The 14,265-nt window shown below is 56.1% G+C and overlaps 1 protein-coding gene across 1 annotated transcript; it reads left to right on the forward strand.

Moving 5' to 3' along the window:
- The first annotated feature begins 8,781 nt into the window (after positions 1-8,781).
- On the forward strand, positions 8,782-13,810 carry LOC122921256 (proline-rich extensin-like protein EPR1). The gene is made up of 3 exons (XM_044271236.1): positions 8,782-10,435; positions 10,548-10,668; positions 13,387-13,810. The coding sequence occupies exons 1-3, from the start codon at positions 8,782-8,784 to the stop codon at positions 13,808-13,810; spliced, it is 2,199 nt and encodes a 732-aa protein (XP_044127171.1).
- Positions 13,811-14,265: the final 455 nt, after the last annotated feature.

The raw sequence follows: 14,265 nt of genomic DNA on the forward strand, positions 1-14,265 counted from the left end.
GATGTCAGCCATGGTACTGTGCTATGTCGGGCTGGTCGTTAGATTGTACGGTATAAAATGCTCTCATGATGTCGCCCCGGATCCTGGGGTCTCGTCTGTGTGCAGCAGAGCTCTGCGCGTGTGCTCCTGACCTAGATCTGAGGGTCACTGAGCAGGTCTGTGCAGCAGGAGGAGAGGGGCCCGGGGCACCGAGCAGGTTAAAGCCTGCACAATAGAGGATTTCCCAGTGCTCGCCACAATCAGAATGTGCGCGCTCAGTGCATTCACAAGGAGCAGTCAACCCAGTCCTGTCCGTGGTCCCTTGCAGCACAACCCTCATACTGCAGACCAGGACTAGATTTCTGCAGAGTAGTCGGAATCGGAGAGTATGGAACCACACGATCTAATGATCGAGCGCCTGTAGATAGTTGGGGGGGCACTACTGGCCATGTCACTGTGGGGCTCTGTCCATACAGGACTGATTGTGGTCAGGGCTACTCTGCGTCACCCATCAATGGAGCTGCAGTCCTCGGTGACAAGGGGCAGTGTCCGACTCGTATACATTAGGCACCTGTTGGCCCCTGATGTACTGTGACCATTGATTGGACAGCTTGGACTTTTCATCTCCTGGACACAGTACGGGGGGTCTGGCAGCAGCTCTGCTCCAGTTTCCAATAACACGTAAGGCTTCATTCACATTGAGGCAGCTGCTCTTTTAGAGGCTTACGTCGTGGATTGCATTAAAAAGCTTATTCTAATGTTATGTCCAGTAAAATGGCAGATTCCCTGACTGAGCCGCCACAAGACGCCTAGAGCCGAGCAGATACCAGTGAGAGCTCTGCGTGGATGGAACACGTGGCAGACTAACAGGCAGAAGGTGTGGACCCCCTGTGCTAACGAACCAGTCTGACTTTGGGATAGTCCTGAGAATCCCCTGGTTTTCACCCTTTACAGGGATCTGGCATTTGCTGCAGGGCATGCTCCAGGATGCTACCTCTCGCAGTAGTCACGGTGTACATGGGTTCTAACCCACAGGGATCAGAGACACCAGAGCAGAGCACTGAGGGATCAGGTCAAACTATAGTCTGGGGCAGGCAGAGTACATGCAAATCCGTGAAACTAATCTGCGTTCAGGGGAGGCAGCTGAGGGTCATTAGAATAGAAAGGTCAGGGCAGGCAGCGGAGTATCAGAGTCGGTTAACAGGCCGAGGCACGGTACACGGGCAGACAATCAGAACAGCACACCATTGCTAGCAAACGAATAACCTAAACTTGGGCACCGTTACTAGGGGTGGACTGGCCATAGACCTTACAGGGAAATTTCCTGGTGGGTGATGTCCAAAGGGCCGACTGAGCCCTCCTGACGGCCACCGGCCGGGTACATAATGATCTGATGCTGTCAGCATTAATTATTGTAGGTTCATCGGGTACCTATGCCCCTGACCAACAGCTGCTGCTCCCTTCTAAATCCAACTGTGTTGCCATCCGCAGGACAGTGATGCAGTTGAATACTGTGGTAAGGGCGGCAGTATTTTGTTCTGCATTGTGGTATTTGGTTCTGCTGTGGCGGTATTTTGTGCTGCATTACGGTATTGCTGGGCCTGTCTACCCGTGGTGCCCCACCTTCTCTCAATTTGGATCTGCCTATAATATGGGGCCACTTTAAGTTCCGAGTCTGTCCTTGACCAATACACTGGGGAAGGTGCCCTTTATACCCGGAGACAGCCATCCATAGGGTGGAGAAGAATTAGGGCATGCGTGTGCCGGCCATTTAAGAGCTAGGAAGTGCCCTTGCACCCACCCTACAGCTGTGGAGAACTGGCCGAACAGGGAAGCACAGCCTGGGGTCGGCAGGCCTGAGACTGTGGCGGCTGAGGACCAGGAGTGACAGCAGGCCCCGGGGAAGAGTGGGTACGGCAGTGCCTGTGCCCACCCCAGAGAGTGGAGCAGCGGCTGGCAAGGGCTGCCATGTTAACACATACATCTGGGTCTGGTAATCACACTTTGGTAATCACATTTAACCTTGTGGACAGGATCCAATTGCTGGGGAGGGAGCAAACATGGCAGAGGATGAGAAGGGCTGACCAGTACGGAGAAGTAGAGAACGGCAGATTCTAGAGGGGGTTACCCTCAGGCCATCCCAGCCATCGGCTTCTGCCTGCTTCCGTAATTATTACGTTTTCCTCTTTGTGTTTCAGTTCTGCACTATTTACAATATCACTGCTTGCTGCAAATGACTGGAAACCTGTCCTGATCTAGTCCTGCTCATACAGGTACAAGCTCGATGAAGTAGGAGTCCAATCGTAGACATTTCACCATATTCATATCCTTTCTTAGCCCCAGGGCATCAGTTATGTAAGGTGTTTGGTAGAGTTGTCCGACCTATCTGCCATGTCCACTGACAGAAGGCTAAATAGAGCATCTAACAAGCTGACAGAGCGGACCCCATTATACAGGCTGGGCCACAGTCATCCCAGCCACGTATCCACCCTGCCGTCATAGTTTGCAGGAGGACACTGTAAAGCCCTGTTCAGACTGGCATCATGACTTATTTCCTCACATTGTATGGCTGATGGCAGAGCCACTATCACCCAGTCCCTCTGCCACGGACTTTCTTACTGGATAGCAAGGACCATCAGAAAGCATGGCAGTGTGTCCAGTGGTGTGGAGCGAGACCGCTGCTGGGGTCTTCTCAGCTTCTAGGAGAAGGTCATCAGATAAGACGGAGACCCCCCGGTGCTGCCCGTATCTGATCAGCCTGGGATGCACACGCTGCAATCCCTGCAGCAACGCACCCCCCACCTCGGCCAAGCACGCCCGTGTGGTCAGTCTCATCTGCTAGTGAAATCTCTTCTGGGAAAGATGGGTGAGAACCAGTATAGGCAACATTTTAGGCAAATCTGACAATTGATATGGGGGAGGGGGGTACCAGTAATAAATCAGAAAGCTTGGCAGCTGACCACTAACATTCATAGGACCAGAAATGCGCATTGGGCCCCGGACTGAGGCATCTTAGGGTGCACAGAAAGCACAGTCCCGCTGAGCGCTCAGCCACCGATGGGGGTCACACCCCGTTCTCTTAAGGTCTGGTATCTGCTGCTTGTATACAGGAGCCCTGATGCCGCCCGTCAGCACAGATCTTCAGGACCTTGGACAGGGGGTGAGCAGACATTATATACACTACTCACAAAACATAGGGATATTTGGTTTTTGGGTGAAATCTATGGAAATGTAAGACGTTCCGGCTCCAGTGATATTATATCCTGAAAGTCGGGCATTTACGTAGAAGCATTAAAGGGGTTCTGCATGTGGATAGATCATCAGCTCCTGATCAGCGGGGGTCCGACGCCCGGGACCCCCGCCGATCAGCTGTTTGAGCAGGCAGCGCCCCGGCCTTCTCCCTGTTTACCGCCGGCCCAGTGATGTCACAACTAGTATCAACTCACATGGGCGGGGCTAAGCTCCATTCAAGTGAACAGAGCTTAGCCCCGCCCACACTAGTTGATACTAGTCGTGTCGTCAGTGGGCCGGTGGTAAACACCGAGAAGGCTGGAGTGCTGCTGCCTTCTCAAACAGCTGATCGGCGGGGGTCCCGGGCGTCGGACCCCCGCCAATCAGGAGCTGATGATCTATCCAGAGGATAGATGATCAGTTAAAACAAAGTGCAGAACCCCTTTAATGGCGATTTCCTCATCTCAGACAATTTAGTGGCGCAGAAGCCGACCCCAGTGCTGGGTGTACCCCTACAAAATGTCAGCGTCTCAGGAACTTGTCCTGTGTCGACGTCTCCTGCTGTTCACCAGTCGCCTTATTGTCTGCTGAGGCATGGCAGCCCACTCTTCTTGAAGGGAGGCCGGCAGGTCATTGAGGTTCTGGGGTACAGAGATACGCGCCTCTACACGGCGACTCAGCTGATCCCTTAGGATTTCAATGGGATTAAGGTCTCGAGGAAGTGTCGGCTGCTCCATGTGAGGTCTCCAGCAGCCGTTCCCTAATGATGGGATCTCGATGCTGGAGCATTGTCCTCCATGAAGATGACATCAGGCCGGTGTTCCTGCAGAGGCACCATGACTGGAGTAATGATGGGACCTCGATGCTGGAGCACTGTCCTCCATGAAGATGACATCAGGCCGGTGTTCCTGCAGAGGCACCATGACTGGAGTAATGATGGGACCTCGATGCTGGAGCATTGTCCTCCATGAAGATGACATCAGGCCGGTGTTCCTGCAGAGGCACCATGACTGGAGTAATGATGGGACCTCGATGCTGGAGCATTGTCCTCCATGAAGATGACATCAGGCCGGTGTTCCTGCAGAGGCACCATGACTGGAGTAATGATGGGACCTCGATGCTGGAGCACTGTCCTCCATGAAGATGACATCAGGCCGGTGCTGTTCCTGCTGAGGCGCAATGACTGGAGTAATGATGGGACCTCGATGCTGGAGCATTGTCCTCCATGAAGATGACATCAGGCCGGTGTTCCTGCAGAGGCGCAATGACTGGAGTAATGATGGTCTTCAGGTGGTCTGGGCTGTCACTGGACCATTCATGGTGTAGGGCAGTTCTGTATGGACTTGCCACACTGACACCACTGAAGGCTCGTCTCGTGACCAGTGACTGATGCAGAGCGCTCTCCGTGACGTCTCCAACATCGTCGGCCGCCATCATCTCTGCTCAGCGCGTTTCGCCTTTCATCAGTGAACAGCACAGAGGCCACTGGTCCCTCGTCCAGCGTAGATGACAGGACGATGACGCCTGTGCCCGGTGGTGCGGTCAGGACCTGCGCAGGTCGTGCAGCACGCAGACCGCACTGATGTAAACGGTTTCCAATGGTCTAACGTGACACTTGGGTGCCTCTCACCTTTCTTAAATGTGCCTGTGGCATTTATCCTCCGGTTCCGCAGAGCATTGTTCACAATGAAGCGGTCATCAGGATGTGGGCAGAGATCTGCAGAACATCGCTCTGTCCTCTCTACCTCCTGACAGATACATAGTGATATATTCTGCAGATTATTACACCTCTGACCTCTAGAAATCTGCAAAACATTGCTCTTTCCTCTTCCTCCTGACAGATACATAGGGATATATCCTGCAGATTATTACACCTCTGACCTCTCTAGAGATCTGCAGAACATCACTCTGTCCTCTCTACCTCCTGACAGATACATAGTGATATTGTCTGCAGATTATTACACCTCTGACCTCTCTAGAGATCTGCAGAAAATCACTCTGTCCTCTCCACCTCCTGATACATAGTGATATACAGTTGCAAGAAAATGTATGTGAACCCTTAGGAATGATATTACCAATTTGTGCAGAAATCCATAAAATGTGATCTGATCTTCATTTAAGTCACAACAATAGACAATCACAGTCTGCTTACACTAATAGCACACAAAGAGTTAAATGTAACCAGGTTTTTATTGAACACACCATGTAAACATTCACAGTGCAGGTGGAAAAAGTATGTGACCCCCTAGACTAATGACATCTCCAAGAGCTGATTGGAGTGAGGTGTCAGCCAACTGGAGTCCAATCAATGAGATGAGATTGGAGGTGTTGGTTACAGCTGCCCTATAAAACACACACCAGTTCTGGGTTTGCTTTTCACAAGAAGCATTGCCTGATGTGAATGATGCCTCGCACAAAAGAGCTCTCAGAAGACCTACGATTAAAGGGTTTCTACCACTTAGGTGTCACATATTTGGCTGTCAGACACTAGCGATCCGCTAGTGTCTGCTCTGGCCAACCATCCTAATATAATAGCTTTTGGGGCGGTGGTTTGGCTAAAAAAACTACTTTTATTAATATGCTAATGAGCCTCTAGGTGCTATGGTGGCGTCATTAGCACCTAGAGGCTCCGTCTACCTTCAGAAACTGCCGCCGCCGAGCGCGTCCCTCCAGCCCGCCCATCTCCTCCTGAATGCGATCCTCGTATGTATTCTGCGCATGCGCAGTGAATGTCTGACCGCTTCCTTGCTCAGACATCTCCACTGCGCCTGCGCGATGACGCCATAGTGCTCCGAGGAACAGGCGCAGTGGAGATGTCTGAGCAGGGAAGCTGTCAGACATTTACTGCGCATGCGCAGAATACATACGAGGATCGCATTCAGGAGGAGATGGGCGGGCTGGAGGGACGCGCTGGGGGCGGCAGTTTCTAAAGGTAGACGGAGCCTCTAGGTGCTAATGACGCCCCCATAGCACCTAGAGGCTCATTAGCATATTAATAAAAGTAGTTTTTTTAGCCAAACCACCGCCCCAAAAGCAATTATATTAGGATGGTTGGCCAGAGCAGACACTAGCGGATCGCTAGTGTCTGACAGCCAAATATGTGACACCGAAGTGGTAGAAACCCTTTAAGAATTGCTGACTTGCATAAAGCTGGAAAGGGTTATAAAAGTATCTCCAAAAGCCTTGCTGTTCATCAGTCCACGGTAAGACAAACTGTCTATAAATGGAGGACGTTCAGCACTGCTGCTACTCTCCCTAGGAGCGGCCGTCCCGTAAAGATGACTGCAAGAGCACAGCGCAGACTGCTCAATGAGGTGAAGAAGAATCCTAGAGTGTCAGCTAAAGACTTACAAAAGTCTCTGGCATATGCTGACATCCCTGTTAGCGAATCTACGATACGTAAAACACTAAACAAGAATGGATTTCATGGGAGGACACCACAGAGGAAGCCACTGCTGTCCAAAAAACCATTGCTGCACGTTTACAGTTTGCACAAGAGCACCTGGATGTGCCACAGCAGTACTGGCAAAATATTCTGTGGACAGAGGACACCAAAGTGGAGTTGTTTGGAAGAAACACACAACACTATGTGTGGAGAAAAAGAGGCACAGCACACCAACCTCAAAACCTCATCCCAACTGTGAGGTATGGTGGTGGGGGCATCATGGTTTGGGGCCGCTTTGCTGCCTCAGGGCCTGGACGGATTGCTATCATCAAAGGAAAAATGAATTCCCAAGTTTATCAAGACATTTTGCAGGAGAACTTAAGGCCATCTGTCCACCAGCTGAGGCTCCACAGAAGATGGTGCTGCAACAGGACAACGACCCAAAGCATAGAAGTAAATCAACAACAGGATGGGTTAAACAGAAGAAAATCCTCCTTCTGGAGAGGCCCAGTCAGAGTCCTGACCTCAACCCGATGGAGATGCTGCGGCAGGACCTCAAGAAAGCGATTCACACCAGACATCCCAAGAATATTGCTGAACTGAAACCGTTCTGTAAAGAGGAATGGCCAAGAATTACTCCTGACCGTTGTGCGCGTCTGATCTGCAACTACAGGAAACGTTTGGTGGAAGTTATTGCTGCCAAAGGAGGTTCAACCAGTTATTACATCCAAGGGGTCACATACTTTTCCCACCTGCACTGTGAATGTTTACACGGTGTGTGCAATAAAAACATGGTAACATTTAACTCTTTGTGTGCTATTAGGTTAAGCCGACTGTGATTGTCTATTGTGAGATGAAGATCAGATCACAATTTGTGCAGAAATCCAGATCATTCCAAAGGGTTCACATACTTTTGCTTTTAACTGTATGCTGCAGATTATCACACCACTGAGCATTCTGGAGAACAACAGATTTACTAATGTGTAATTTTGTACACAAGTTCAATCACTTTTTTCTGCGATTGTATCCAGATTGGATGCGTTTTTCACGTGTGAAGGAAAACCCTCAACATCTCCTAGCAACCATCAGAGTTGTCTGTAACGGCACAATTTGGAACCTCCTGAACGCAGAGATGATGTGCGGGACCCACTGAATGGTCAGGATCCAGTCCGGAGCGGTCACTACACACAGTGGCGAGGCTGGATGATGACTTATGCGCACCCTTACGGATCTAGTCTATATTCTACTTTCTGGCAGAGTTAGCTGCGATATTTTGGGCCACATTCCCCGGCACAGCGCCGCTCCCTGCCGGGCGAGTTTAAAACAAGGCGATGTGTAAATGGCAGCCGCGGTTTCCGTGCAGATTTATGTGTTGCTGTAGCATATCCGCACCGACATCTGCAGTCTAATTGTGCTTTAGGTGCAGATTTGATGCGGTTTTGTCGCAGATCTCAATCGTCCTCTGAAAAGGGTGAAATCCGCAGCTAAAACTGTAAACAGAAGGGACATACTGCAGACTGTGCAGTACCGTGCGTCAGGTCAGTGTCCGTGCAAAGTGCACCCACGTGTTTGTTTATCTGCTGCACTGCGCTGCGGTATTCTTCTCAGGTGTATCCCACAACATGTGCGGGGGCCTAAGGCAGCTCGCTTAGTACATGACCCCAGTGTCGGGAGCCTTCCTTAAGATTCTAACACACTGGCTGCATTTCCCTTTTCAGATTGGGGCCCCGTGGATGCAGAGGCCAGAGGTGGTGAAGAGTATGGGAACGGAGCGGGCTGAGCTGCAGTGGACCCACAACTGGGGCCTGACCACCTCGGGCTGCCGCACGCAGGAGGGCCCCGGGGGTGGGAACCTCCGCAGGATAAATTTAGAGATGGGAATAGCCCTTTAATTAAGCAGTGATTGGTAATTGCAGGTAATAACATCCCCCATTGTCTCACGCCCCTCATGTTTTCTAATGGGAAATCTGAGTGTTGGAATTACTGTAATATCAGAACAGTCACGAAGCACAGTAACCCCCTCAGTGCCAGAGACCTCCCCCCACCCACCTCATACACAGACTGCTCCACACCTCTGCTACATACCGCAGCAGCTAAAAACCTGAACTATCTGCCCTCCGGTGTCCCTGAACCCCAACTACTCTGCCCCTCCCGTGTCCCTGAACCCCAACTACTCTGCCCCTCTCATGTCCCTGAACCCCAACTACTCTGCCCCTCCGGAGTCCCTGAACCCCAGCTACTCTGCCCCTCCGGTGTCTCTGAACCCCAGCTACTCTGCCCCTCCCGTGTCCCTGAACCCCAGCTACTCTGCCCCTCCCGTGTCCCTGAACCCCAACTACTCTGCCCCTCCTGTGTCCCTGAACCCCAGCTACTCTGCCCCTCCCGTGTCCCTGAACCCCAGCTACTCTGCCCCTCTCGTGTCCCTGAACCCCAACTACTCTGCCCCTCCCGTGTCCCTGAACCCCAGCTACTCTGCCTCTCCCGTGTCCCTGAACCCCAGCTACTCTGCCCCTCCCGTGTCCCTGAACCCCAGCTACTCTGCCCCTCTCGTGTCCCTGAACCCCAACTACTCTGCCCCTCCCGTGTCCCTGAACCCCAGCTACTCTGCCCCTCTCGTGTCCCTGAACCCCAGCTACTCTGCCCCTCCTGTGTCCCTGAACCCCAACTACTCTGCCACTCCTGTGTCCCTGAACCCCAGCTACTCTGCCCCTCCTGTGTCCCTGAACCCCAGCTACTCTGCCCCTCCCGTGTCCCTGAACCCCAACTACTCTGCCCCTCCCGTGTCCCTGAACCCCAACTACTCTGCCCCTCTCGTGTCCCTGAACCCCAGCTACTCTGCCCCTCCGGAGTCCCTGAACCCCAGCTACTCTGCCCCTCCGGTGTCTCTGAACCCCAGCTACTCTGCCCCATCCGTGTCCCTGAACCCCAGCTACTCTGCCCCTCCCGTGTCCCTGAACCCCAACTACTCTGCCCCTCCTGTGTCCCTGAACCCCAGCTACTCTGCCCCTCCCGTGTCCCTGAACCCCAGCTACTCTGCCCCTCCTGTGTCCCTGAACCCCAGCTACTCTGCCCCTCCTGTGTCCCTGAACCCCAGCTACTCTGCCCCTCTCATGTCCCTGAACCCCAGCTACTCTGCCCCTCCTGTGTCCCTGAACCCCAGCTACTCTGCCCCTCCCGTGTCCCTGAACCCCAACTACTCTGCCCCTCTCATGTCCCTGAACCCCAACTACTCTGCCCCTCCGGAGTCCCTGAACCCCAGCTACTCTGCCCCTCCGGTGTCTCTGAACCCCAGCTACTCTGCCCCTCCCGTGTCCCTGAACCCCAGCTACTCTGCCCCTCCCGTGTCCCTGAACCCCAACTACTCTGCCCCTCCTGTGTCCCTGAACCCCAGCTACTCTGCCCCTCCCGTGTCCCTGAACCCCAGCTACTCTGCCCCTCCCGTGTCCCTGAACCCCAGCTACTCTGCCCCTCTCGTGTCCCTGAACCCCAACTACTCTGCCCCTCCCGTGTCCCTGAACCCCAGCTACTCTGCCCCTCTCGTGTCCCTGAACCCCAGCTACTCTGCCCCTCCTGTGTCCCTGAACCCCAACTACTCTGCCACTCCTGTGTCCCTGAACCCCAGCTACTCTGCCCCTCCTGTGTCCCTGAACCCCAGCTACTCTGCCCCTCCCGTGTCCCTGAACCCCAACTACTCTGCCCCTCCCGTGTCCCTGAACCCCAGCTACTCTGCCCCTCCCGTGTCCCTGAACCCCAGCTACTCTGCCCCTCTCGTGTCCCTGAACCCCAGCTACTCTGCCCCTCCGGTGTCCCTGAACCCCAGCTACTCTGCCCCTCCGGTGTCTCTGAAACCCCCAGCTACTCTGCCCCTCCCGTGTCCCTGAACCCCCAGCTACTCTGCCCCTCCCGTGTCCCTGAACCCCCAACTACTCTGCCCCTCCCGTGTCCCTGAACCCCAGCTACTCTGCCCCTCCCGTGTCTCTGAACCCCAGCTACTCTGCCCCTCCTGTGTCCCTGAACCCCAACTACTCTGCCCCTCCCGTGTCCCTGAACCCCAGCTACTCTGCCCCTCCCGTGTCCCTGAACCCCCAACTACTCTGTCCCTCCTGTGTCCCTGAACCCCAGCTACTCTGCCCCTCCGGTGTCTCTGAACCCCAGCTACTCTGCCCCTCCCATGTCCCTGAACCCCAGCTACTCTGCCCCTCCCGTGTCCGAACCTGGAACCCCAACTACTCTGCCCCTCCCGTGTCCCTGAACCCCAACTACTCTGCCCCTCCCGTGGTCCCTGAACCCCCAACTACTCTGCCCCTCCCGTGTCCCTGACCCCCAGCTACTCTGCCCCTCCCGTGTCCCTGACCCCAGCTACTCTGCCCCACCCGTGTCCTTGAACCCCCAACTACTCTGCCCTCCTGTGTCCCTGAACCCCCAGCTACTCTGCCCCACCCGTGTCCCTGAACCCCAACTACTCTGTCCCTCCCGTGTCCCTGAACCCCAGCTACTCTGCCCCTCTCGTGTCCCTGGAACCCCAGCTACTCTGCCCCTCCTGTGTCCCTGACCCCAGCTACTCTGCCCCTCCCGTGTCCCTGAACCCCAACTACTCTGCCCCTCCCGTGTCCCTGAACCCCAGCTACTCTGCCCCTCCCAGTGTCCCTGAACCTCAGCTACTCTGGCCCCTCTCGTGTCCCTGAACCCCAGCTACTCTGCCCCTCCGGTGTCCCTGAACCCCAGCTACTCTGCCCCTCCGGTGTCTCTGAACCCCCAGCTACTCTGCCCCCGGGCCCTGACCCCAGCTACTCGCCCCTCCCGGGTCCCTGAACCCCCAGCTACTCTGCCCCTCCCGTGTCCCTGAACCCCCAACTACTCTGCCCCTCCCGTGTCCCTGAACCCCAGCTACTCTGCCCTCCCGTGTCTCTGAACCCCAGCTACTCTGCCCCTCCTGTGTCCCTGAACCCCAACTACTCTGCCCCTCCCGTGTCCCTGAACCCCAGCTACTCTGCCCCTCCCGTGTCCCTGAACCCCCAACTACTCTGTCCCCTCCTGTGTCCCTGAACCCCAGCTACTCTGCCCCTCCGGTGTCTCTGAACCCCAGCTACTCTGCCCCTCCCATGTCCCTGAACCCCAGCTACTCTGCCCCTCCCGTGTCCCTGAACCCCCAACTACTCTGCCCCTCCCGTGTCCCTGAACCCCAACTACTCTGCCCCTCCCGTGTCCCTGAACCCCCAACTACTCTGCCCCTCCCGTGTCCTGAACCCCCAGCTACTCTGCCCCTCCCGTGTCCCTGAACCCCAGCTACTCTGCCCCACCCGTGTCCCTGAACCCCAACTACTCTGCCCCTCCCGTGTCCCTGAACCCCCAGCTACTCTGCCCCTCCCGTATCCCTGAACCCCCAGCTACTCTGCCCCTCCCGTGTCCCTGAACCCCCAACTACTCTGCCCCTCCTGTGTCCCTGAACCCCCAACTACTCTGCCCCTCCTGTGTCCCTGAACCCCCAGCTACTCTGCCCCACCCGTGTCCCTGAACCCCAACTACTCTGTCCCTCCCGTGTCCCTGAACCCCAGCTACTCTGCCCCTCCCGTGTCCCTGAACCCCAGCTACTCTGCCCCTCCCGTGTCCCTGAACCCCAGCTACTCTGCCCCTCCTGTGTCCCTGAACCCCCAACTACTCTGCCCCTCCTGTGTCCCTAAACCCCCAACTACTCTGCCCCTCCTGTGTCCCTCAACCCTAACTACTCTGCCCCTCCCGTGTCCCTGAACCCCAGCTACTCTGCCCCTCCCGTGTCCCTGAACCCCAGCTACTCTGCCCCTCCCGTGTACCTGAACCCCAGCTACTCTGCCCCACCCGAGTCCCTGAACCCCAACTACTCTGTCCCTCCCGTGTCCCTGAACCCAAGCTACTCTGCCCCACCCGTGTCCCTGAACCCCCAACTACTCTGCCCCACCCGTGTCCCTGAACCCCCAACTACTCTGCCCCTCCCGTGTCCCTGAACCCCAGCTACTCTGCCTCTCCCGTGTCCCTGAACTCCAGCTACTCTGCCCCTCTCTTGTCACTGAAACCCCAGCTACTCTGCCCCTCCCGTGTCCCTGAACTCCAGCTACTCTGCCCCTCCCGTGTCCCTGAACCCCCAACTACTCTGCCCCTCCGGTGTCTCTGAACCCCAGCTACTCTGCCCCTCCCATGTCCCTGAACCCCAGCTACTCTGCCCCTCCGGTGTCCCTGAACCCCAGCTACTCTGCTCCTCCCGTGTCCCTGAACCCCCAGCTACTCTGCCCCTCCCGTGTCCCTGAACCCCCAACTACTCTGCCCCTCCTGTGTCCCTGAACCCCAGCTACTCTGCCCCTCCGATGTCTCTGAACCCCAGCTACTCTGCCCCTCCCATGTCCCTGAACCCCAGCTACTCTGCCCCTCTGGTGTCCCTGAACCCCAGCTACTCTGCCCCTCCGGTGTCCCTGAACCCCCAGCTACTCTGCCCCTCCTGTGTCCCTGAACCCCCAACTACTCTGCCCCTCCCGTGTCCCTGAACCCCAACTACTCTGCCCCTCCCGTGTCCCTGAACCCCCAACTACTCTGCCCCTCCCGTGTCCCTGAACCCCAGCTACTCTGCCCCACCCGTGTCCCTGAACCCCAACTACTCTGCCCCTCCCGTGTCCCTGAACCCCCAGCTACTCTGCCCCTCCCGTGTCCCTGAACCCCCAGCTACTCTGCCCCTCCCGTGTCCCTGAACCCCCAACTACTCTGCCCCTCCTGTGTCCCTGAACCCCCAACTACTCTGCCCCTCCTGTGTCCCTGAACCCCAGCTACTCTGCCCCTCCCGTGTCCCTGAACCCCAGCTACTCTGCCCCTCCCGTGTCCCTGAACCCCAGCTACTCTGCCCCTCTCGTGTCCCTGAACCCCAGCTACTCTGCCCCTCCCGTGTACCTGAACCCCAGCTACTCTGCCCCTCCCGTGTCCCTGAACCCCAGCTACTCTGCCCCACCCGAGTCCCTGAACCCCAACTACTCTGTCCCTCCCGTGTCCCTGAACCCCAGCTACTCTGCCCCTCCCGTGTCCCTGAACCCCAGCTACTCTGCCCCTCCCGTGTCCCTGAACCCCATCTACTCTGCCCCTCCTGTGTCCCTGAACCCCAGCTACTCTGCCCCACCTGTGTCCCTGAACCCCCAACTACTCTGCCCCACCCGTGTCCCTGAACCCCCAACTACTCTGCCCCTCCCGTGTCCCTGAACCCCAGCTACTCTGCCTCTCCCGTGTCCCTGAACTCCAGCTACTCTGCCCCTCTCTTGTCACTGAAACCCCAGCTACTCTGCCCCTCCCGTGTCCCTGAACCCCAGCTACTCTGCCCCTCCTGTGTCCCTGAACCCCCAACTACTCTGCCCCTCCCGTGTCCCTGAACCCCAGCTACTCTGCCCTTCCCGTGTCCCTGAACCCCCAGCTACTCTGCCCCTCCCGTGTCCCTGAACCCCCAGCTACTCTGCCTTTCCTGTGTCCCTGAACCCCCAGCTACTCTGCCCTTCCCGTGTCCCTGAACCCCCAGCTACTCTGCCCCTCCCGTGTCCCTGAACCCCCAGCTACTCTGCCCTTCCCGTGTCCCTGAACCCCCAGCTACTCTGCCCCTCCTGTGTCCCTGAACCCCAGCTACTCTGCCCCTCCTGTGTCCCTAAACCCCCAACTACTCTGCC

The sequence above is a fragment of the Bufo gargarizans genome, chromosome 11 (assembly GCF_014858855.1).
Source record: "Bufo gargarizans isolate SCDJY-AF-19 chromosome 11, ASM1485885v1, whole genome shotgun sequence".
Taxonomy (NCBI): domain Eukaryota; kingdom Metazoa; phylum Chordata; class Amphibia; order Anura; family Bufonidae; genus Bufo; species Bufo gargarizans.